The following is a 23589-nucleotide window of genomic DNA, read 5'->3' on the forward strand; positions in this document are numbered from 1 at the left end:
CCCCTATCCGCCCATCCCACTTCCTGCCCCCCTCAGAACTCCCGAATCATCCAACCCCCCCCGCTCCTTGTCTCCTCACCGTCCCCTCCCAGGAACCCCCACCCCTAACTGCCCCCCCGGGACCCCACCCCCTATCCAACCCCCCTGCTCCCTGTCCCCTGACTGCCTCGACCCCTATCCACATCCGTGCCCCCGACAGGCCCCCCGGGACTCCCACGCCTATCAACCCCCGCTGTTCCCTGTCCCCTGACCACCCCCCCGAACCTCTGCCCCATCCAACTGCCCCCTGTCCTCTGAGTGCCCCCCTCTCGAAACCTCCTGCCCCTTATCCTACTGTGCCGCTCCCCACCCCCTTACCATGCTGCTCAGAATGGCAGGACTGGAAGCCGCACCGCCTGGCCGGAGTCAGCCAAGCTGCCCGCGTGGCGGTAGAGCTGCGGGGAAGGGGGGACAGCAGGGGAGGGGCCAAGGGCTAATCTCCCCGGCCGAGAGCTCAAGGGCCGGGCAGGATGGTCCCGTGGGCCGGATGTAGCTCGCGGGCTGTAGTTTGCCCACCTCTGAGCTAAGGTGACTGTGCCCTAACCAGATTCAAAATCACAATTAAGAGCATTAGGGTCAGATTCTCTCTTCTGCTCAAGGACGAGAGGGTGGGTCAATTGACGTGGTTTACAGTTACATTTACATTCCTTCCATCCTGAGACTGACCCTCAGTATAAACAGCCTGAAGCCCACTACAACTTTTGCCCAGGTGCCCCTGGCCAAAAGGACATTCCAGCATCTGCGGATCGCTTGGATGTAAAGATATCCCAGCCACATCCCCTTTTCCAGCACTGTAGAGACCTGCTGTTCTGGCTGTGCACTGTAATCCGCATGTTTCCCCCGACACTTGAGCAGCATAAAGCAGCCAGACAGGGCTGAGAGGCTGGCCCATATCCTGGGCAGGGCCTGATTTACTTATTTAGACTCATGCCTCCTTTACCAACATGTAATTTATACTGCCCTAATGCATCACTTCTGAGTTAACCTCATGTTCTCACACAAGCAGGAGAGAATTAGAACGTACCCTGGAAAATCTAATCTCAGACTATTGTAGCCCCAGCTGCTCTTCATCAGTGTTGAAACTATTACAGTACAAATATCAATGTGCAGAGGGCCAATATATTTTGTGACAGCATAACATTTACTATTAATGGTCTTAATCGGTATTAAAAATCTTAGCACTGACAGCAATTGCTTTATGTAGCTCACCATTCAGTCACAGCTGCTTGTTACTTCAAGCACTGCCATCTGAATAAGAAGATACATTCCAATAATGGAGCCGCATAGTTTGCTTCATTGTTATATAATTGTTAATAAGCATCTCTTGATGCTGAAGGGCTGAATCTGTATAACTCTGTGCCCTATTTCTATTCTTCCGCTCCCCCTCTACCAGACGTACTCTAAAATAAAATTAAGTTTGAAAAATTAGAAGATGAAAGGGATGGCCACACTTTCTGGATCTTTGGGGATTCCCTCTTGTGTTGGGGGAAACATGCGGATTACAATGCACAGCCAGAATAGCATGACAGAACATGTACAGCTAGCATGGCTTTCCCCTGAATCCCAACAGAGAGCTGACTTTGGAGGCACTCCTTGAGAGGCACTTTGGAGGCACTATTTGAAACAAGACTGGTCAGTGGGTTGAAGAGAGACTAACATGTTACACTGGCTGGCAATGAACTAAAGGTTGTTTGCAGTGAATAGCTCAGATTCTCCTCTTCTTATATAGAGTAAAAGCCATTCACTTGAGTGGAGTTACATCTGATTCACATGAGGGAAAGTGAAAGGGGAATGAAGCCCCATATCTGTGAAGTAGGAAGAACCTGGATTTTCTTTAGTCACTCACTTTGTGTGGGGCCATGGGCAAGTCACTTAACCTACTTGTACATCTATCTGCAGCTGTGCAGTATTTTTCCCATGTACGAAATTCTTTCCCAAATAAAACTAATGAGAAAGAAGAAGGCAGGAAAGAGCTCTTCAGAGATATTCCTTTTTCCCAGGACCCAGTTGATCTGCAGATTGTATTGGATGTATAAACTTTCCCTTATTTTCATGAGTTGTATTTGCAGTTCCTTTGGGGTTCTACCACTACTTGCTGCATTCCCTCTAACTGTTCTCTTTAATTTACTGTGTATTCACTAGTAAGATCTCTCATTGTGTTCAGTATGGGATGCTAAGGAATCTTGCAGTTCTTTTCTGCCTTAAATTCCAGGTGACACACAAACATAACCAGCTCAGCACGTCTGGTCCACTCTTAATGTCCTTGGCTGCTTAATCCATCATTCTGCAACATTCCACTGCCAGATATTTTACTGGGCTATCTTAGCATTTGTAACAGCAGTAAGTGAATTTTGTTCTTGGTCTCATCCTCTCCTTCACCACCATTGTAAACAGTGATTTCCTCATTATAATAATCAAAACCCATTTGAGATCAGAAGCAGTGACAGTTTAATCTTCCATTATCTACAGTTAACAGTGAAATCAGCAATCAGATTCTCTGGGTCTAAGTTAGGTCCCACATTTGTGTACTGTACTCAGATTCAAAATGAAACCTCAGATCTTCATGCAACAGGCTCTCTGCTGCAGTCTACCATGGTGAGAATGTTTTAGCTCCACACTAGAAGTGATTTGTAGATAAGAGGCATCATATTATTCATATGTGGGTGACAGTTGGGTGATTTAAGAAGACCACCTGGGAGAAAAGGAGTGCTTTCCTGTAAGCTGCTGGAGCATGTGGAACTTGGCTAGAGTGATGTGTTCCAGGCAAAAAGGTTTAAGTGGGATATATTTCCACTGATGAAGATTATCTACATGAATCTCTATGGTGCCTGAAATGCAAATGGAAAGAGCTCTATTTTGGCTGACATTGCTTGAGTTGGGTGGGAGGAAGCAGAGGGGTTTGGCAGCTGTTGTAGTCCTTGCAGGCATTCTGGCTGATGCAGCCGGAGTGCTTCCAAGGTGCTGGAGGGTACGCATGCCAGAACGGGGGGCTGTCACGTCTTTTAACTGAGTCCCTATATACTTCTTTGCATTCAGGAACAGAGTGTGGCAGGACTTTCCAAAGGGGTGCACAGTGACGGGCAGGGGTGGGAAGGGGAGAAAGCAGGGTCAGCCAAAATCTGTCCCAAAGAGTAGGGTGATTAAGGACTAAACATACTGTTCCATACACACCATAGTACAATAGTACAATGAATCAAACACTGAGGCATGTTGCTGTCGAAAGAGCCAATTAAACCACCCCTGAAACTGAGCAGTAATTTGCAGTTGAATAAGCCATTTGCATGCCTATTCAGTCACACTTCTTAAATCTCCACATAAGAGGACCTGATCTAATGGCTAAATTTATATCCCCCATTTTAATTGGCTTTTTGTGATGTAAAAACCTCAAAAGATGGAGAGCAGGGAAGAGTAAATCCATGCTCATGGGTAGGTATAAAATGAGCTTCATTGTGCAGGAAACCCTGCGCTCTCCCAAATGATCCCTGTTGCTGCCACCTCACCCTTCCCTGACATTCAAAAAAATATATAGAGCAGGTGTTCAAATCCCTTAGGCAGCTTTGAAATACCAGTCATGATGTAGAACAATCAAGACACCAGGCCAAATCTGGTCTTGGTGTAAGAGGGTATGACTGCTACTAAAATAAAAGCGATTCGTGTCCACCGACATCAGAGCCAATTTTCCCCACTGATTCTGGTGTCTCAGCCAAGATGTAAATATTACAGCCAATCAGAAAATAATCCCCCTCCCTGCCACGGGGAAAGTGAAAATACCATAGGGTCAAATTTGTTCGGCTCACACAGAGCTGATGGGAGGAAAGCAGAGTGATACGAGCTTTGATCCAGGTTGCTGTCAAAGCTGTCACACATTGCAGGAGAGAGCAACAGAGGGTGACTGCTGATTGATCACCGATACCCTGCTAGGAGTTGGCAGCAGCGTTGCTATGCTGTCATGTACTTACAATCCTTCCTGGTTGTTCCATCGGGAAGCGGATTGGCCAGGCTGAGGGTGCTTGCCACGCTTGCATTTGAACTGTCCAAGCTACTGCCAAGATGTAACTTTCTCATATGTCTCACAACTGCTGTGGCATTAAATGCTTGCTGGAAAGAGAGAGAGAGAAAAAAAAAACCCACAGAAACACTTGGTTGTGAATTTATTCTTTTCTTTCAGAATTGTCAGATATAGATTTTAAAATAATAACTTTAAGGAGTTACTCTTTTGTAAACTAGATACAGAGAAAATAAAATAAAAAATAAAACCCTTTCTCAAGGTCTGATCCTGTAACTCTTACTGCCAGTGAGAAGCGCTTATGTAAATGTTGCCCTCTCTCACGGGCCCCTCTCTGTATCCAACCTGCAGAAGACAGGAATCTGTTCTAGCAGCAGCTACAGGGCCTTGACTCTTTAGCTCAAGCTATAGCAACTTGCATGTTTTGGGTCTGGAGGTTCCTGGTTCCCCTGTACAGCAGCTGTAGCTTACTGATGTAAGTAGCACTATTCTATCTACAATTCTGAGCCATAAATAAGATGTTGCATCATCCCTTTAAAAGACTGTAACACAATTCAGTGTACAAGAAGGTAGCATCTCCTTTAGAAAACAGGTAAGTGTTACTGGTTTGGAGTGTAACCTCCTGAGAATGTTGCACTTACTCTCCATTTGCTTTTTGCAAAGTTCTTTCGGATCTGAGCACTGACGGACTCATGGATATTTTTGCTGAGGGCTGTGTCCCCTGCAATCCTGAAATAGAAAAACAAGATCTTTTTACAGATTCTTTTCTCTAAAACAGCCATCTTTAACGGTAACATCTCTCGCTTTTATAACTCATGGACTCAAAGATTCTAAGGCCACAAGGAACCACGGTGATCAACTAATCTGGCCTCCTGTATAATACCTGCCATAGAACTCCTCTGAAATCGTTCCCGTTTGAATTAGAGCAGGTCTTTTAGGGAAAAGATCCAATCTTGATTTAAAACATACCAGTGATGGAGAATCTACCAAAAACTTTGGCAAGTTGCTCCCATGGTTAATCACATTGACTGTGAAAAATTTGCATCTTATTTCCAGTTTGAATTTATCTAGTTTCAACTTCTAGCCACTGCATGCTGTTATATCTTTGTCTGCTAGAGAGAATAACCCTCTATTATCAGATTTCTGTTCCCCATATAGGTATTTACAAATTGTGATCAAGTCACCTCTTAACCTTCTGTTTGTTAAGCTAAATAAATCGAGCTCCTTCAGTCTATCACTATAAGACATGTTTTCCAACCCTGTGATCATTTATAAAGGTGACCAGAGGTGGTCAGTGTAAAGCATGATTGTTCATCTATTGAAATTATGGTATCATCTATTCTAGGATTTTTTGTCTCTGACTTCCCACTGTTGTTACCACTGGTTTAGACCAGTACTGATAGCACTGATGGGAGCATTAGTGTAACAAAGCGCCGAAGGACACTGGCATTTTGACCACAGTGTAATGTAAACTCGATCTAAGAAAGATTGACAACGTGGTGGTTAAAAGGCCACCTATAATCCTGTCTCTGCTAGCACACCCAATGTTGTTTCCATTTTATTTTGGTCTGTGGCTGCTTTCTAGTACAAATACAGATCTGGGTAAAAACACCAGTTTTTTCTTTTACTGTATATGATTTCTAAAGTTTTAGCATGAACATTTTATCCTCCAAACACATGGCAGTTTCCAAAAGAACTCCAGCTGCCTGAATTCTGTTTGCACTGGAGATTTTCCCGCCACACCAAAATGTATGGAGTTGTTCATCATAACTAATGTAAGTTTGCACTCAGTAAAGCAGATACATGGAGTCTCTGAACAAAGAAACGTGGACTGTATGAGATTAGCTCAATCTCCACAAGACACAGCCTTAAACATTTCCAGTTCTTGCATCAACAATATATTTATGCACAAAGGGACAAATTCATCCCTCCTGTAAACCCAGTTATCTCAGTGGAATTACACGTGGGGTAAATCTGGCCCATCAAGCCAGAAGGGCTATTATAACAACAGTCACAGGAGTCAAGGATACCATGCCATATGACAGAGGTAAATCCTTATTGTAAGCCTGGCCCAAGTCGTGGGACTGAAACCAGGAAGTAAAGGCTGGGCTCCTGGGTGATTTCACATTCATTACATTGTTCCAGAAGTAAATTCAAGCTTTGAAAAAAATGTAGCAGATGAAGCCACCTGAAACCTTCAGATTAGCAGGGACCTTGGCAAAAAAAAAAAAAAAAAAAAAATAGCAGGAGATGGTTACAGTGCCCGCAAAGTTTCTTGGAAGTCAAGTGACATTGCAGAGAAACTGGAGAGGATGAAATCCTCCACATTGATAAATCTGACAAGTCCAGAGACATTGAGATCTGCAGTACCTTCCCAGCGGGAGCACAAAGGGGCCTACAAACTGGTAAACAAAGTCATTCATAAATTTCAGGAACATTATGCCCTCAATATGAATATTGTTGGTGAAAGCACAGTTGCTTAACAAGGTACCAGCTCAGACCATTATACCGTTTGTTTGCAGGGCTAGTGGAAAACTGTGCTCCTTGAATAAAAGTGTTAATAAACTGGACAGGAACAGTTTATGTTTCCCACTTGAGCTTGTCCAATTTTATTTTAGAAACAGGGGCAGCACCACTACTTGGAAATGTATTTACTTCTATAATCTCTTGCTTTTACTATTTTAAAGGTGCTCTAGAATGCACATCTGCTATATGCGACTCTGTACTGGGCCTGGATTTCATAGATAAGCGATACTTTCACAGTTTGGGGATCATTTTCTGAAGATCAGGTGGTGTTTTGACCATTGTTTTCAAGGCTTCCAATGGCTTATGATCTGTTTCTGCCTAAATCAGTTTCTGCCAGTAAACATATTCATGAAACCACACCCAACTAAATACAATTGTTATCGTTTGTAAAAACAATTTGTCAGTTTGGACATAATCCTGTTGCGTGTAAGCCAGTTCTTTCCCTGCTCTGCCACAGAGTTCCTGTGTGACCTTGGACAAGTCATTTACTCTCTCTGTGCCTCAATTCCTCCATCTGTAAAATGGGGATAACAGTATGTCCCTATCTCACAAAGGTGTTGTGAGGATAAATACATTAAAGACTGAAGCATTCAGCTACATAATGGGGACCATATATCTTTGTAAGTACGGGCAATTGTCTTGCAGGACAACCCTCAACTAATCGTACAATAAAATAAAATAATAATAATGAAATAAACAAGAAGAAAAAGACTACTTTGTACTTATATAAGTCCTTCCATCTGGAGGATCTCAAAACACTTTGTAAATATTAATGAATACTGCAGGTGGAAGCTACTTAGAAAAGCAACATGAGTAAGGTCTCTGTCCAATAAAAAAGGACAGGAATAGAGTATGGTTTCATGAGTAACACAAAGGACTGGACAAAGACTAGCCTAAACGGACTGAGCTTTTCATTACTGGGTAACTGGCTCAATCTGGCATATGTCTACCGTATCTGAAAGTTGTTACAACCTGACCACTCTTTGTGAGAAAGCTAGCATTTAGTCTGGTTGTGAATGGAGAGGTATCCGCATCACAAGCAACGCTAGTTGGCATCACTGTGGACAATCACAGTGCAAAGGTCAAGGACCAAATGAGCCCTAGGAGCTGAATTGTCCTTGAGGGTTGAGGTATGAAGCCCATTGGAAGGGCAGTGTGTAGAAGCTGGTTTTGCAGATACATCCAAGACTTCAGAAGTCGGTATGGGAAGTCTGACAACTTTCTCAAGAACTCAGGGCCTGCTCCAATGAGGTGTGCTTGCAGTGGGAGCTGCGGGAGCTCAAGAACTTCCAGGAAGGGACAGCAATGGCCAGGTTATTATCGCCATGACAAGTAGCACCTTCCTCCACAAGTAGTTCCCTGGAAGCTACTGGCACTGTTCATCTTGAGTAAACATAATAGAATCTAGCCCTAAAGCTGCAAAATAAATGAATCTTATTTTATCTGATTTGATTCATTTTATCCATCTATCTGGGTTCAGTTCTACCTTTACTATCTAGCTAGACAGAGCATTACTGAACTTGAAAGGAACCCCCAAGAGGGACAAAAGCAGTACACTCCCTTTTGGATGATTCTTCGGCAAAATACTGCAAGCACATGTTCTTTTCAGCCTGCCCCTCCTTGCCCACAAGGGCAGTCAGAATCTTTCATCAAGCATTATCTTCAGAACACTCAAGCTTATCGAAGGCAGCCAATTCAAACTTTCTATGGGCCAAATACTGCTTGGAAATACTCTGGAGTATGACGACAGGAAACATGGGGTTAGTGGTGATGGATAATGCTGGAGGAACATAACAGTTCTGATTTTATATACACATATACAAACACACACACATGCATACAGTATTGGAGATACTCCAAAATAAATAGAGTGCAGGGATGAGCCGGAGAGGAGTTTGATTTCATGTTGTTCGCATCCCTGGTTCCCTTCAGGGAGCCGTTTCACACTTCAAACACCACTTTCTGAAAACAGAGCTCTTTGTAAACTCTCTTCCATCCCTGGATAGGACTTCTTATCTGACCAGGGCATCCAGCACACAATATACACTTAGTGGGACTATTATAATTTGCAGGGGCCCAAGCAATAGCCGGACAACAAGCTTCTGCACGGACAGGGAGAAATCAAGACCCCTCTAGTACTTATATGGCCCCCCCGTCGCCAGAGTATCTGAGTGCCTCACAGTCTTGACTGGAGTTATCCTCACAACACCCTTATAAGGGAGGGAAGTGCTGCTATTCTCATTTTACAGACGGTGAGGTGAGGAAGACAGTCTAAGGTCACCAAGGAAGTCTGTGGCAGAGCAGGAAATTGAATGCAGGTCTTCCAAATCCCTGCTGAGCCCCATAACAACTGGACCATACTTCCTCTCCTAAGCAGGGGGACTGGAACAATGTTTATAATTGGGATGCTGAGTGCCACTGAACCAAATTGTAAACCTGTATATAATGGAAACCATTTCAAGCCAGGGGGAGTGGCAGCACCCCCTGCACCCCTAGTTCCAGTATCTATGCTCCTAGAGAGCATGTAAGTGAGCTGGTTCCTTTCCCTCCAACCTGACTGATGAAGGCTGAGCTAGGGCCAGTTCATGAACTACAGACCTCTCAAGGATTTCAGTGACAGCTCTGTGTATCCTGATGGAAAAAATCAGAGCTTTGGATTTCTACCTCTTGCTTTTAATCACTTCACTCTGAGCTATGTGGCTATGTGTCTTAGAGTAGGATCTGAATTCTGCTCTAGCAACATACTTAATAGAGACAAGGTAGCTGAGGTAATATCTCTTACTGGACTGTGGAAAAGACAAGCTTTCAATCTCCACAAAGTTCTTCAGGTCTGTGGAGCTTGAAAGCTTGTCTCTTTCAACAACAGAAGTTGGTCCAATCAAAAATATTACTCACCCACCTTATCTCTCTCGTATCCTGGACCGACAGAGCTACAACAACACTGCAATAATATATTTAATAAATATAATTGCTATCATTAATACTAGCATAGCAAAATATTAAAATGTATCAAGCTGCAGCAAATCACAACCCTTCTTTCGTTACCCTAGTTTTCCATGTCATTTTCTGAAAAGTCACAACGGAATGATGAAACCGTATATTCACCTTTGCAACAAAAGGTAAACGATAACCCTGGCAAAAGAGAGTATAAATCACCTGTATCTTAAGCTGGAGAAACTGTGTAAATGTGCAGATTATGCTGTTTAGGATGTAATCATCTCTACCAACAGGGCTTACATATTGCACTTTTTCTTTCGCAATACTTCATTGTAATTATTAGCCTCCTTTTTCTGCCAACTCTGAGTTTAAACATACTGTCTTCCTGCCAAGGCCATTTGATTATAAACAGAAAAGCAGCACATAAACACAGGCATCTGGGGAACAGATACAGTTCAGAAAAATGGATCATTGGGAAGAGGCGTTTTAATTTCTTAGGCCCTGATCCTGCAAACACCTTAAGCACATGAGTAGCTGTAGACACCCAAGTAGTTTCACCAAATTCAATGGGACTATTCAGGTGCATAAAGTTACTCAGACATTTAACATTTGCCAGGATCAAGCCCTTAGTTTTCCCAATTTGCTTGTTTCCTTGGGAATTTTTTATTGAAAAGATGTGATAGTTAAAGTCATAGGCACACTCTGAAGTGAGCTATAGCTGTGTAGGTGCACTACTGAGATAACTAATGAATGCAGTTGTTGTTGTAGTTGTGTTGGTCCCAAGATATTAGAGAGAAAAGGTGGGTGAGGTAATATCTTTTATTGGACCAACTTCTGTTGGTGAGAGAGACAAGCTTTTGAGCTACACAGGTTGTCTTTGGGTCCCGAAGAAAAGCTCTGTGTAGCTCAAGTGGTTGCCTCTCTCACCAATGGAAGTGAGTCCAGTAAAAGATATTACCTCAGCTACCTTGTCTCTGGAATAATTAAGCCTTTCTTACTGGGCAGGTAGTTTTCTCTTACATAGTTAAATGTTTTTTTCCACAATCAAACTCTGATATGTTTTGTGAAACAGTTTCTTTTATTTGATTTTTACCTCATTGCTTGTGACAGATCCCAAAGACCTGGCCTCACAGTAAAACATGTAAAACGGAGGAAGAAGCAAGAAAATATCATTGCATGCATAAACTGATGGGCTCCCTCAGGAAAGTCAATGCCACAATGTTCCAGGCCCTTCACTCAGGGCACAAGTTGTTAGTTAAACAGAAAATTTAGGCATAATACCAAAATGAAGGAGATCCTCTACCAGCATGGGCTACATTTCCCAGAGGCTTTTCCTCCACCTCTCTTAGCCCTGCCAGGTCTTTGCTCTGACCCAGCAACTACTACAAGAACCTACTTCTTCCCTGCAATTCTGCAACTCAGCTGAGCTCTTGCTGGTCTTTATAAGATGCTCTTCAGGCTATCACCTGACCCCTAACTCCATAGCCTCAGCTGGGATGCAGTTGATTATCACAGTTGGGGCTTGGTCCTTGGCTCTTAAAGGGCCAAGTCACCTTGTGACAATGTGGAGCTATCTCATCTGTTCTACTATTTATTATTTGTAGAGCGCCAATTAGATTTTTATATCCAGTTGTGAAGACCATGGGTCAAATCCCGTCCCCTCTGAAGTCAACAGCAACTCCCATTTCACTTTGTTTCCTCCTATTTCAAAGAGCTTAAAAATCCATTGCAATGTGACTCTTTTCCTCTTAGCTTCAAATAAACTTTTATCTTCTACAGGCCCAGTCTTGCAAACATGCAAATAGTTTTTACTCTCATCAGAGCCCCATTAAGTGACAAGGGTGTGCTTGTGAGAGTCAGAGTTCTGCAGCAGAGTATGACTTGCAAGACCCTGTGACGTCTGCAGGAAAATATGGCACGTTCTGGTGAGCTCTTCATCCAAAATCCCTGGAACTGTGCACATCGTTCATTTACATCACAGCCCCTGGCATGATGTATCCTGTTTGGAAGGTGAGATTTGCAAATGAGTATTTATTTGTGCTTAAAACTGAGGGTATGCATGGAAGGGTGGTACCGGCAGATCCCTAGGTCTGTTTATAAAGCCACAGTAGTGTCTATCTCTGTAACATAAATACCTATGCCATATTTCAAAGTGCTGCAACACTGTGTGGCACAGTGGGAGACAAGACCTTAATAATGGACTCAACTTTCCATTCACTGAGCCTTATAGGCTCTGGAAAGGCAATAGCTGAATCCCCAGAGGCCTTGTCACTATGAAGAACGCCCCTCACCCCCCACTGCCACATGACTGGTGAAATCAAGAGGCCCAAGCTCCCCTCCTCCAGACTGATGGTAAAGCAGCTTAGTGCAAATGGAGATAACGGTTAGAATGACAGAGGGACCAGTAAAAACCATATCACTTCCTGGCATAAGCAAACCGGTATGAAAATTCTCTTTGATGAATGACTGAGCACAGAGCAATCCCATCACAAAGATATGGCGAAAGCATGGAACCGGGGGCAATATCCAGGTGAGTGTATGGTTCATTCTAGACTGGCCTTGCTTCATTTTCTGAGATGGCATTTTATCACTATAGCGTCCTAGAGCCTCACAAACATTTGTGATTTGGTCTCATTCCAGTGAGGTACGTAACTACTACCCATATTTTATAGACAGTTAAGTTCAAAAATAGAGAGATCAAGTGACTTAACAGCACAATCAAGGGCAGAAGCAGGTCTGGAGCCCACATGTCCTGATCCCTCAAGTCCTTTTCTTTTACCATGAAAGCGTTCAGTCTCCCAGCTAGACTTTAAGGTTCACTTATCTAGGAATTAACGGTTGGGATGAGGAGGGAATGTAGTTAATACTTTAAACTTCCCTGCTGCAGGGATAGACTAGATCAGTGGTTCTCAACCTTTCCAGACGACTGTGTCCCTTTCAGGAGGGTGATTTGTCTTGCGTATCACCAAGTTTCATCTCACTTAACTACTTGCTTACAAAATCTGACTTAAAAACACAAAAGTGTCACAGCACGTTATTACTGAAAAAATGGCTGACCTTCTCATTTATACCATATAATTATAAAATAAATTGTTTGGAATATAAATATTGTACTTACATTTCAATGTGTAGTATATAGAGGAGTATAAACAAGTCATTGGTCTGTATGAAATTCTGGTTTGTACTGACCTCACGAGTGCTTTTTATGTAGCCTGTTGTAAAACTAGGCAAATATGTAGCTGAATTGATGTACCCCCTGGAAGACCTCTGTGTACCCCCGGTTGAGAATCACTGGAGAATCATTGGACTAAGACTGTCATTTACACTTCTAATCTCTGATTCTTGATGTGACGTTATACTCCATATTCTTTATGGAAATATACCTATGACATGGATGTGGCATAACTCAGATATACTTTATGCAAGATGGCTCATGTAAGGTATCATTGAAAGGTTATGATCTATTGAATGCGTTTTTCCAATTTGTATGCATGTATCATTTTTGTATCTGAAGCTAGGAATATTGACCATGTATCTGTATTTCAAATGTGCTGCTTTGGGTGACACCCACAATTAGCCCTTCACGTAAAACAATGAAAAAGCCAGACAGGGCTGATGGCCCTTCAGCAAAGACAATGCACTGTGAAAGAGCTTAGTCTTCCTGTGGATGCTCCAGACAGCCTGCGAGTAATGGCTGCTACGACCCTGCAGAGACATGGGTCTGAGCCACCTGATACTGGACCTCACTTCTTGGAATGCCAGTGTTTTACCACTGGAAGATAAAGGGTTCCCACCACACACAAAAGCTATATAAGGCAGGGGAGTGACATCATCAGGGCCTCCTCTGCCTCCCCACCCAAAGAGACTCTGGAAGCACCTGGAAGCAAGAACTGAACCGGGGAGAGAAGAGTTGAGCCAGGCTGGAAAGTTGAGTAATAGCCTGTGCGTAATAATACCCGAAGTTTCAAGTTGTAGCTGGCTTTCAAGAATCTCTGTAATCTGCCTGAACCAACTTTTAGGGTGTTACAATTTGTAGCCAATTTCTTTAGTGAATCAAGCTTAGTTTGCGTGCTTTGTTTTATTTGCTTAGTAATCTGCTTTGTTCTGTTTGCTATCCCTTACAATCACTTAAAATCTGCCTTTTATAGTTAATAAATTTGCTTTGTTTATTATGAAACCTAGTTTGTGCAATTTCTAACTGGGGCAGAAGGGCAAGGTGGGGTGCATATCTCTCTTCACATTGCGGAAGAGGGCGAATTTTTATGGGCTTGCACTGTGCAGATTCTTCTATATAGAGCAAGACAATATACCTTTGGGTCTGCCCTGAATGTTGGGGCAAATTCCTTAAGCTGAGTTTTCCCAGAGCTGATCTCAGTGTCTGTGTCTTTCTGCAGCAGGGTGTGGCCCTGCCTGTGTGTGTGCTAGAGGAGGCTTAAGAGCTTGGCTCAGCAAGACAGGTTAAAAGGGGGCCAATGCTGGCAGAACAGGTGGGCTCAGAGTTATCTCAGCACATCAGGTGGCACCTTGAAGGGGGGCAACTCGTCACACTTGGATTCAGTGATGCTTTACATAGCTGGGAAGGGCCTTATAAATAAACCACTGTCTTGTAAAACCACACTTGCAGAAAAGTATCTCTGCAACAGAAATGACTGAAAAACTTTTTTTAGTTGATTTTAAACAGAAGGTTGGATTCTGTGGAAAGCAGCAAAATTTATGGAACATGATTTTCCACTGGCCTCTGGCAATGACTTGCAAAAAACAACAACAACAAAACAAACAAACAAAGAAACAAAAAAACCCAAAAAACCAAACAACAACACTTTTTATCTTCCTGCTCCATTGGTAGGGCTCAGCAGCTGTGTGTTGGTCTTACCATGTTTCTTTATTATAGTCCAGCAACCAACAGTGATGTCACCAGGCCAAGACTTGGATTTGTACATTTTGTGTAATTTGGATAATAACGTTTCAGAAAATTTGTCCTTCAGAAATATAAAAGGTCATCCAGTTCCCCGCTGGGAGTTGCATTTCTGGTTCTTTTCTCTTTATTTTGAATATCCACTTCTATCACTTGGTTAATTTCTTGAGGCTCAGAATTGTATAATTTGAAAACACTTTTTTTCCTTCACAAAAATTATAAACAGTTTCCCAAATTTCTTTTTTGTTACCAAGACGATAGGTACAGTTATTGATGGGACAGAGGAGACTTGCACTGATTTATGTTTTGACTTCTCCACATTTCTTGTTCATATTGATGCCAGCCATTGATCTTGCTAATATTTTACATATGCAATGTATTTATGGTAGTGGGTAGGTAAGAGGATGAAGACAAATAATCTCTATTTCCTAGATTTGCGTGACATCCTCCATGTCTCATGTCTTATTGTTTATTATGAGAAAAGAGATATATTGCTCTTTTTTCCAGTTGTTTTAGCCCCTTTGATTGCAAAGACTGAGTCTCAATCTAGTTGTAATCACAGCTATTGTTAGAGCCTGCAGTCATTGTCTGATGTGGTAATCTAGTTATGATAAATCCATGCCATTATGCCAAGATTTCCAGGACTATCACTTGCTTTGTATACATTCACAATTCATTGACCTACATCACAAGTCACTTGTTAACTAGAGGAGCAAACCAAGACCCTAATTTTTGGACATTGCAATCAGCAAGGAAACCAGCATAGCAAGAAATATGTTTTTTGCATTGCACTGATTTCTGAACATCAGGTTACATCCCATACCATTACACAATCTACTGCTAGGTAGTGGGGGATAATTTTCCTATATGTGAATGAAAGCAGCATCAGTCATATGTTTATAAATATGGGGTATTGCAAGGCTCATTGTGCCCAGACAATCAGCAAGTGATCATAATCCGCTACAGCTCCAGTATTCTGCTGTAAAAAACTTGGGGACAATCTACCTTTTCTTCTGTCCCAGAATTTAAAGTAACAATGAAATGCAGATGAACCAATGAACTTCAGTGAAGGGTACCAAACACCCTGAATCCTAATCTAGGAATCTGTTCCTGCTACCACTTTTAAGCCTTAGTGAAATGTAACATGTTTTTTAAATGGATAATGTACTGTCCACCCAAGCTACATAATTTGCAAACTATGCTACAAGCATATTACATGTCAAATCCAATTTTAGTGCCAGGTGCCCAGACAAGTGTGCTAAATGTTCAAGTCTGCAGTGGGAGCAGTTCTGAACAACAAAGTTCACTGCTCCTCAAGAGATCAGAGCATATTTTTTGGAATTATGTTCTAGATACATGAAGCAAGTGACTGTTATGTTAACATCTCTGCATGTTCATTTTATGCCAGTGCTGTAACTTGGCTGCATTCAAGTATACTGCTGCAGTGGGGTTGTCCAATGTAACTGAGTGCAGAACTTGGCCCATTGTGCTCCAACTCCCCCACAGGACAAGTACTGCAGTAAATCAAGCTACTGAACTTATTATTGTTCAAGCTCAGCAACTTTATAAATGGCTAAGGGTACATGCAGGATGAACTTGATGTGCTGAGGAAACACATTGGTCAGTGTACCATCCACCCTTATGAAACCGCAGAATGCAGTGATATTTTCAGTAGCTGTGATGTTCCTGAGTGGAAAAGGATTTCTACTGTCATTGATTCCAGTATCCTTTCCTTTGCAATTATTGTCATTATGGTACAATTCCCAAAAGCAGCATCTCACAGCACCAACATCCCTGTCCTAAAGGACTTGTATCGAAAACTGAGATCCCCTGAGTGCTTAGAATGATGGCCTAGTGCAGTGGTTTTCAAACTTTTTAGACTGCATACCCCTTTCCAAATAATGTAGACTACTGCATACCCCCATCTGAGATATACCTATATAATATACCTATGATTAGATTGCCAAGTCTTATTAAATAAAGTGCGTTGTCTGCCAGTACAGGATTTTTATTGTGTACGCCCTGACGAGAGTTCGTACACCTCTTTTGAAAACCACTGTCCTAATGGATAGGGCACTGGCCTGATACTCAGGAGATGTGGATTCAATTCCTGCTTCTGCTGCAGACTTTTTGCAGGATCTTGGACAAGTCACTTGTATGTCTACACTGCCAAAAAAAGTGTGATTTTATGTTGGGTTCAAATTGCGGTGAAGACATAGTCACTTGAGGGGGAGTCTTGGGTTGAAATTCATCTGCTAGTGACATTGTGTCTGTACTGCTATTTTAACGCAAATTAGCTAACATGGATTAGCTAATGCCAGTTAAGCAGCGTAGACATATCATTGTCGACACTGTGCCTGTGAATTGTGGATGATATCCGGTGTTGTGTGAGGGTGTTGTGAGGTAAAGAGTTTCAGCAGTTGTTAGGTGCTCAGACTCTACTTGGATGAGGGCCATATAAGTAAGCAGATGGCTAACTTTAATCACAACCCATTGACTTCAATCTGAGTTTTAGCAAAATGGGCCAAATTCTGCATTGATTCATGCTGATGCAACCTTGCTGATGCAACTTCACTGCACCAGTATAATTGAGAGCAGCAATTAACTAATTATTCAAGGATTTCAATGGGACTACCGGCAAGCTTAAAGTTTTTGAAGGTTCAGGGCCTAATTTCAGACACCTTGGAACAAGCAGGGAGAACTAGGGGCCAAAGACAGGGGTTGCAGCAATAAGTTACTCAGCAAAGGCTAGTATACAGCACAGTGCAGCAAACATTCCCCTTTGAACACACAAATTAAAGAAAAGTCTCATTTCTCGAGGTCATTGCAACAGAAGTAATGTGTTAGTTGCTTACCATGGGTGCCGGGCTGCTTGCTCACAGGTATATCTTTTGTTAGGGTCTTTCTCCATCAAGTTCCGAATAAAATCTTTAGCTGTAAAAAATAAAATAAGCAAAAGCAATTGGGCTGATGTCTGGAGAAGCAAGGACACACCGTGGTATTTAAAGGTTCGTCTTAACGACACTGATGTATGACATGATGACTCCCCCCCCTCACACACACTCATACCCTCATCAAAATGAAATGTGCCATTCATAAGACTAGCCCAATAGGCAAGATTAATAATAATAAAGACACAGGAGTCAATTATCAAATTTGAGCACACAGACTGAGCATTCCAACTCTTTATTAGGGAGGTCAGACAGATATTTAAATTTCCACATTCCTATTTTAACCATTTAATCATTATTTAATAGGCCTCCCCAGAAGTAAACTAGCGGCTTCACAGAAGACACAAAAAGAAAAGGAGTACTTGTGGCACCTTAGAGACTAACAAATTTATTAGAGCATAAGCTTTCGTGAGCTACAGCTCACTTCATCGGATGCTGTAGCTCACGAAAGCTTATGCTCTAATAAATTTGTTAGTCTCTAAGGTGCCACAAGTACTCCTTTTCTTTTTGCGAATACAGACTAACACGGCTGCTACTCTGAAACAGAAGACACAGTCACTGGCCTCAAAGGATTTGTGTGCTACATTTTAAATGTGACACCATGAGTGAGGGGATGGGGTGAAGAAGGACGAGCGTTACAGAGCCTGTGATTACTCATTTCAGTCAAGTCATATCTGGGTGGTTCTGTTAATGTTTTGGCTGCTGTTTTTTAAATATCAAATATAATAAAGATAGGTGGTGAATGTGATCAGCTCACTTGGGCTTGAAGCAGTGTCTGTTCAGGAGTCTTTTAAATGGAGAGAAGACCACTGAAGGGAGGACATCAAAGGTGTATGGGGCAGCCTGAAAAATGTGACCTATGTGCCTGTCTGAGAAGCCAAATTTGGAATGAAATTAGGCTCTTCGTGTTAATCTGATCTATTTGGGGGAGATTCCCAAAGGCACTCTGGGGATTTCTCAGGAGAAGTCCCACTAACTTTCAGCTTTGTGCTCCTAAATTCCCTATATCTTCCTCTGGATGGATTTCTACCATCCCTGTGGTATCTGGGCACCAGATGTACACAGTATGAAATTTTGTAGCACTAGGAAGTTGTTAGCTGCCCTAAGCACAATCCTTCCTGGGACTCCAGTACATAATTGGGTGGTAGCCCATCCTGCCACCTGTGCTGTGGCGGATATATTGATATTTTTAACATGCTAATTTGATCAGAAATAGCACATGTACATCTGTCCGAGCTGGAAATTATACCTCCAATGCCAGTGTACACATACCTTAATAATATGCCTGGGTTAAAAAGCAAGTCTGTGGCAGATTCATGAATGGAATCCAGAACTTCTGACTCCCAGCCTAGTGCTATAACTACTTGACCACATGCCCTCCCTACCCAGGGGATGGATGGGATTTTTCTTTCCTTGTTGTTTTAGCCATTTTCATTTGGAAGCCATTGATTTCCTGGGTTTGCTTCTTTCCTGTTTACACTGCACAACTTCATCAGTCAGGCCAGCAAACACATACAGGAAAAAAAGCTGAATTATTTTGTTTTGTATTACTAGAGACAGATGAAAATGTGCATTTTATTCAGATGTGCTGGAAAAAAAGAAAGTATGTTGTTTTCTTGGGGCTGAATACTAATTCTCATGTCATGGTCTTCTCTACAAGTCAAGTTTTGGTGTTTTATGCCTGATGCTGGGAGGAGGCAGGACTTAATTTGAGGCTCTCACAGAAATAATTTCCCATGATGCTTAAAAAATATTTGGGTTAAAAGCCTGCCTTCAGTTGAACATACAGTTCCCTCTAACCTCAAGTTAACAGGAGTTGGGCATACTATGGAGATCCAAATTTCACCCTTGAAAAGTATGAATGGTAGACTTCAATAATATGAAGGAATGTGCAAGAAATGGCTATTGCAATTAAATGAGCTCCTTACCAGACTCTGAGATGTCATCCCAATATGGAGAGTCAAATTCATATTCCGCCTTAAGAATCTGCTCAAAGAGCTTGGAGTCATTTTCATCATAAAATGGAGGATATCCACAGAGCCTAATAAACAAAACAGATCAGGGGATGTGAAACACTTTAATCGCTTTCTGGGGAGAAGGTAACAAATGAGGAGGAGGAATTCATATTTGAGAATCATGGCTGAAATACATGGCACATTCAAGCTTCCCAAAAAAATCTCGTGCTTCTCTAATAGATGCTCTCTTTGGTCAGGAACAAGTGCCTTGTTGCAGCTACAAACAGAGTCCTGATTGCTGAAGGCCCGATCCTGACCCCTGTGCGAAGCACAAATGAAGATGGGCTTTATGCAGGAATTCTCCATGGAAACCCCAGCACAGCTGCAACTACAGTCTCAGAGTTGCAGAGCCATCTGTGCCCCGCTGGGGGCATTTGGCCAATGGACCCACAGGATCAGACACAATAGCCATGACCCCCTCATCCATCCCTGCCCCTATCGGGGAATAGAGAAAGTTTTCATGGGGTGCTGCTCCATGCTGTAGAGAGAGATCAGAACCCCCTGCACAGCCTCTATCACAGCTGGGACATTTCTCCATGGCCTTCCTTAGCCCTTCTGAAGTCTCTGGTCCCCCCGAACAGTCCACACAGAATTTAAATTGACTTCCTTCCAGTGGTGTAGGGCCCATGCAGCTTCAATCGGATGACAGTGCAGAGGCTCACTAGACTGGCAGGCATCCCCTTCCGTCGGATCTCTGGAGTGCACAAAGGAAGCATGGCACCTGTAACAAGCTCTGCTGGCTGGGGCAAGGTAGGGACAGCATCAGGACCAGCCGTGAGCGCTCTCTGGGTACATCTGCATTACAGCCAGGGGTGTAAATGGCAGCTCGTGTAGACACACCCGCACTAGCTGTCCTCTAGTTAGCTCGCTAAAAACAGCAGTGAGGGTGTGGGTGCGCAGGCTTCAGTGCTGGCTGCATAAGACTGCCTGGCCCTCCTGGGTATGTACTTGTGTGCGCAGTCCACGCAGAAGCCTGTACCACAGCAGCCTCACTGGTATTTTTAGCAAGCTAACTAGAGGACAGCTTGTATAGATTCTTCTACATGAGTTGCCATTCACATATCCAGCTGCAGTGCAGGTGTACCGTTCCTTTTGTGCCAGAGGCACTAGCTATGAGGGGAAAGTTGCTTGCCCATCCATCCCATCTTACTCTTAATGTCCCACAAAAAATGAAACTCCTGAATCACTGCTAAAGAAAAACTGTACTTATCAATCATTATTATTTGGATTTGGGTAATACCCACAATGCACTAGGAACTGTTTACTCACACAGTCCCTGCCCCAAAGAGCTTAAAATTTAAGGGGAAAAGCAACGTATTGAGAAAGGGCAAGGGTGGGTGAATACACTCAACATATTATCTCAACATATAGATAATTTTATATATATTTTTAAAATTAAATAAATACATTCTAGTTCTACCCAACTGTGTCTGAACCTACCCATTATTAGTTGGCTAATTTCTTGTAGGTGTCATATCTTCTCTCTCCCTATGTACCTACTGTATTTATCTGGCTCCAGCCCTCGTAGTATCTAGATGCTAACAAGGTATATTTGACAAAGAACTACAAATAAATTTAATGCTTGATCTTTTGCATCCACCTAACAAAAAGAGATCCAATCCTGGAATCCTTGTTTTATCTTTACTTAGGCAAATCTCCTGGCCCTATGTATTTATAACTAGACATTCTGGAAGCTTAGCACTAAGATAACTAGAATGTTAGTATACATAAAACACTGTCTGTATAGTTAGACCAGATGAGCAGTGGCATTTTAATTAAAGCGTTCAAAGATTTTCCCCAGCTGTCTTGTTTTAAATACAGGTCTGAACACCACCATTGTAAAATGACAAATGTACTCTAGTGATTGATCCAGCATTTAAGCAAATTGTGCTCACAGTAACACAGGACCTTTCTATCTGCTCTGTTCCAAGTACTATGTCTGCACTGAGTTGCACCAATCTTCATCTCTTATCTTTAGGCTAGGTTAGTTCTCATGCTGTCACTTGAGCAGTGTCAGGGCCATATGCTTCCATAATGTTCTGTCCTGTGTCAAATCTGGCACGTTACACCTATGAGGGACAGGTGTTTATTGATGCTGTCCGGCCACTCTGTGTGAGGGGGTCTTTTCCATAATGCATTCATTGGGTCAAAGTCGAAGATGATTATCGCAGAGAAGTTGGTAGGCATTTGGAACAAAAGACAATACCACCTTAGAGAGCACTGGGTAACCGTTTGAAAGCACAGGATCTGTTTAGTTAGAAGACAGGTATCTTCATTTGGCTTGAATTTCTACAATTCGATGTTTTCAATCATTCAAAGATGCTTAATCTGAATGGTACTGAATTAATCTTTTTAATCTTGACAGTGGGGGCCATGTTTCAGTCCCATCTATCAGGATACTGACCACCAAAGCATTATATATCTGCAGCTTTGTCCCTCTCCTTATCAGGGTGTTCAGTCTGCATAAGACACTCTTGATGAAGTACCCCATTACTGACACTGCTTTTGCAATGATGGCTTCCAGTTCTTTTTCGGTGCAGCCCACGTTACCAACAACAGAGCCGAGGTAGGTGAAATCACCAACAATCTCGACTGGGAGGTTGCCCACTAATATGCTAGAGCCTGCAGTGTATTCAGAATTGCTGACAGGAAGAATTTTGGTTTTGCCCCCAAATCATTATCAGGCTGATTTTTGCCACTGAGCTTTCCAGGGCTTTAAACACAGTGGTCAGCTTGTGCATTGATTTGACAACTAGCACTATGTCACTGGCAAAATCCATGTTGGAGAGGTTCTTATCATCAAGATGCATGCCTAAAATGCATTTACTTAGTGTCTGTTCAAGCACGTGGCTTATTGCAGAGTTCTGGGGTGGCAATGCAACTCTGTCGAACACCCAACCTAATTTGGAAGAAAGCAGTTCTCTTCCCAGTTACAGGAATGCAGCTTGAGGAGTCATGTAAGAGAAGAAACTCTCTACACAGCTAGTCAGAGAGGATTACGAGCTTCAAGATCAACCAGAGTGACTCCTTGTCAGAGTGGTTGAAGTGAGAGAGGTGTTCATCTGAGCAGCTTCAGTTTTGGTATTGCACTTGTTGCTTCAACTGTACTGCCACATCTCATTGGTAGGCAGTCTAATCTCCTGTGCTAAATGCACTGTACAGGGCAACACCAATCCTGCCAGACTGGGTGGAGCCCACCCTGGGGTTCTCATCTTTTCCCACAGGACCCAGGCCTAGGGTTGGATGGGCTAGTAACTGCTATGAAAGTAATGAATGTGTTTTATGATATATTAAGAATTAATCTCACGCGTAGGGGTCTTTTATATATTGAACAAAAAAAGTGTTAACCCTGAATAAGGAAGGCTCAAAAGAGCTGCTCATTAGAGAAATGTCCAGGTTAAAGGTGTTGAATTTAAGGCTATTGTTGATAATTCGAGTAAAGCATGAAAAAACATTATTGGGCCTGTTACCCTGGATGGTGAACACTTTTTACAGTTTCTCATGAGCTTGTCATTATGAACACCTGGTTTCACAGGAAGCAAACTCACCTATTTACTTGGCAGAGTAACGATGGCCAAAGAAAGAAGATGTTTGATTATATAATCTCTTATCATTGAAAACAGTCCATCTGCCATTGAAGAACATAAAGTAGTCTCTGCAAATTTGTCTTAAACTAAAAAGTATAGGCAAAGCAGTGATTGGATTGGCAAAATTTGATTTATCTAACCTAAAAATCTATAGCATTCGAAATCGATGTGCAGCAGAAATCTTGAACAGGTCTGAGACCCTGCCAGAGTGTACTGATACTGAACTTGCCTGAAAGGACTTCAGATCCCACACAATCAATGCAACTATGACATCACTGAACCCCCAAACAAAGTGCCAAGAAGCCCTGGATTTCTGTTAATTCCTTAACCATCACTGAAAAGCGTTGTCTGGCTCATTTGAGAAGTAATGTGTGGTCCCATATTGTAAGCTACAGGGTGCTTGTAATAAAGTAATACATGCTGACTGCAAACCTTTCATGGAAATCAAAGCCATCACACTTGAGGAAGCTTCTGTGATGCTCTTTGCAGGGAGCCCAGAACGGTAAGCCACTGTGTTACCACACGGCCTCAGCAAGAGAGAGCTTTGCTGGAGCTTAAACACTGTGACAGCTCCTTGCCAACTAGTTTGTCTGCCTCACCAGCAAACTCCTTG

General features: G+C 42.5%; 1 protein-coding gene across 2 annotated transcripts in view; it reads right to left on the reverse strand.

The window, feature by feature from the left end:
* Nucleotides 1-23589, reverse strand: part of CAMK1D (calcium/calmodulin dependent protein kinase ID) — a 384449-nt gene that overhangs the window by 9771 nt on the left and 351089 nt on the right. Inside the window, exons 7-10 of one of the 2 annotated variants that reach the window (XM_043498442.1) lie at nucleotides 19303-19415; nucleotides 17279-17357; nucleotides 4687-4774; nucleotides 3995-4137 (exon numbers count right to left, since the gene is read on the reverse strand). In XM_043498442.1, the coding sequence (XP_043354377.1) occupies nucleotides 3995-4137; nucleotides 4687-4774; nucleotides 17279-17357; nucleotides 19303-19415 (423 nt within the window). The remainder of the gene's footprint in view (nucleotides 1-3994; nucleotides 4138-4686; nucleotides 4775-17278; nucleotides 17358-19302; nucleotides 19416-23589) is intronic. The other variant, XM_038404661.2, reaches the window with a different exon arrangement.

This window comes from Dermochelys coriacea, chromosome 1 (genome assembly GCF_009764565.3).
Source record: "Dermochelys coriacea isolate rDerCor1 chromosome 1, rDerCor1.pri.v4, whole genome shotgun sequence".
In the NCBI taxonomy this organism is placed as follows: Eukaryota; Metazoa; Chordata; order Testudines; family Dermochelyidae; genus Dermochelys; species Dermochelys coriacea.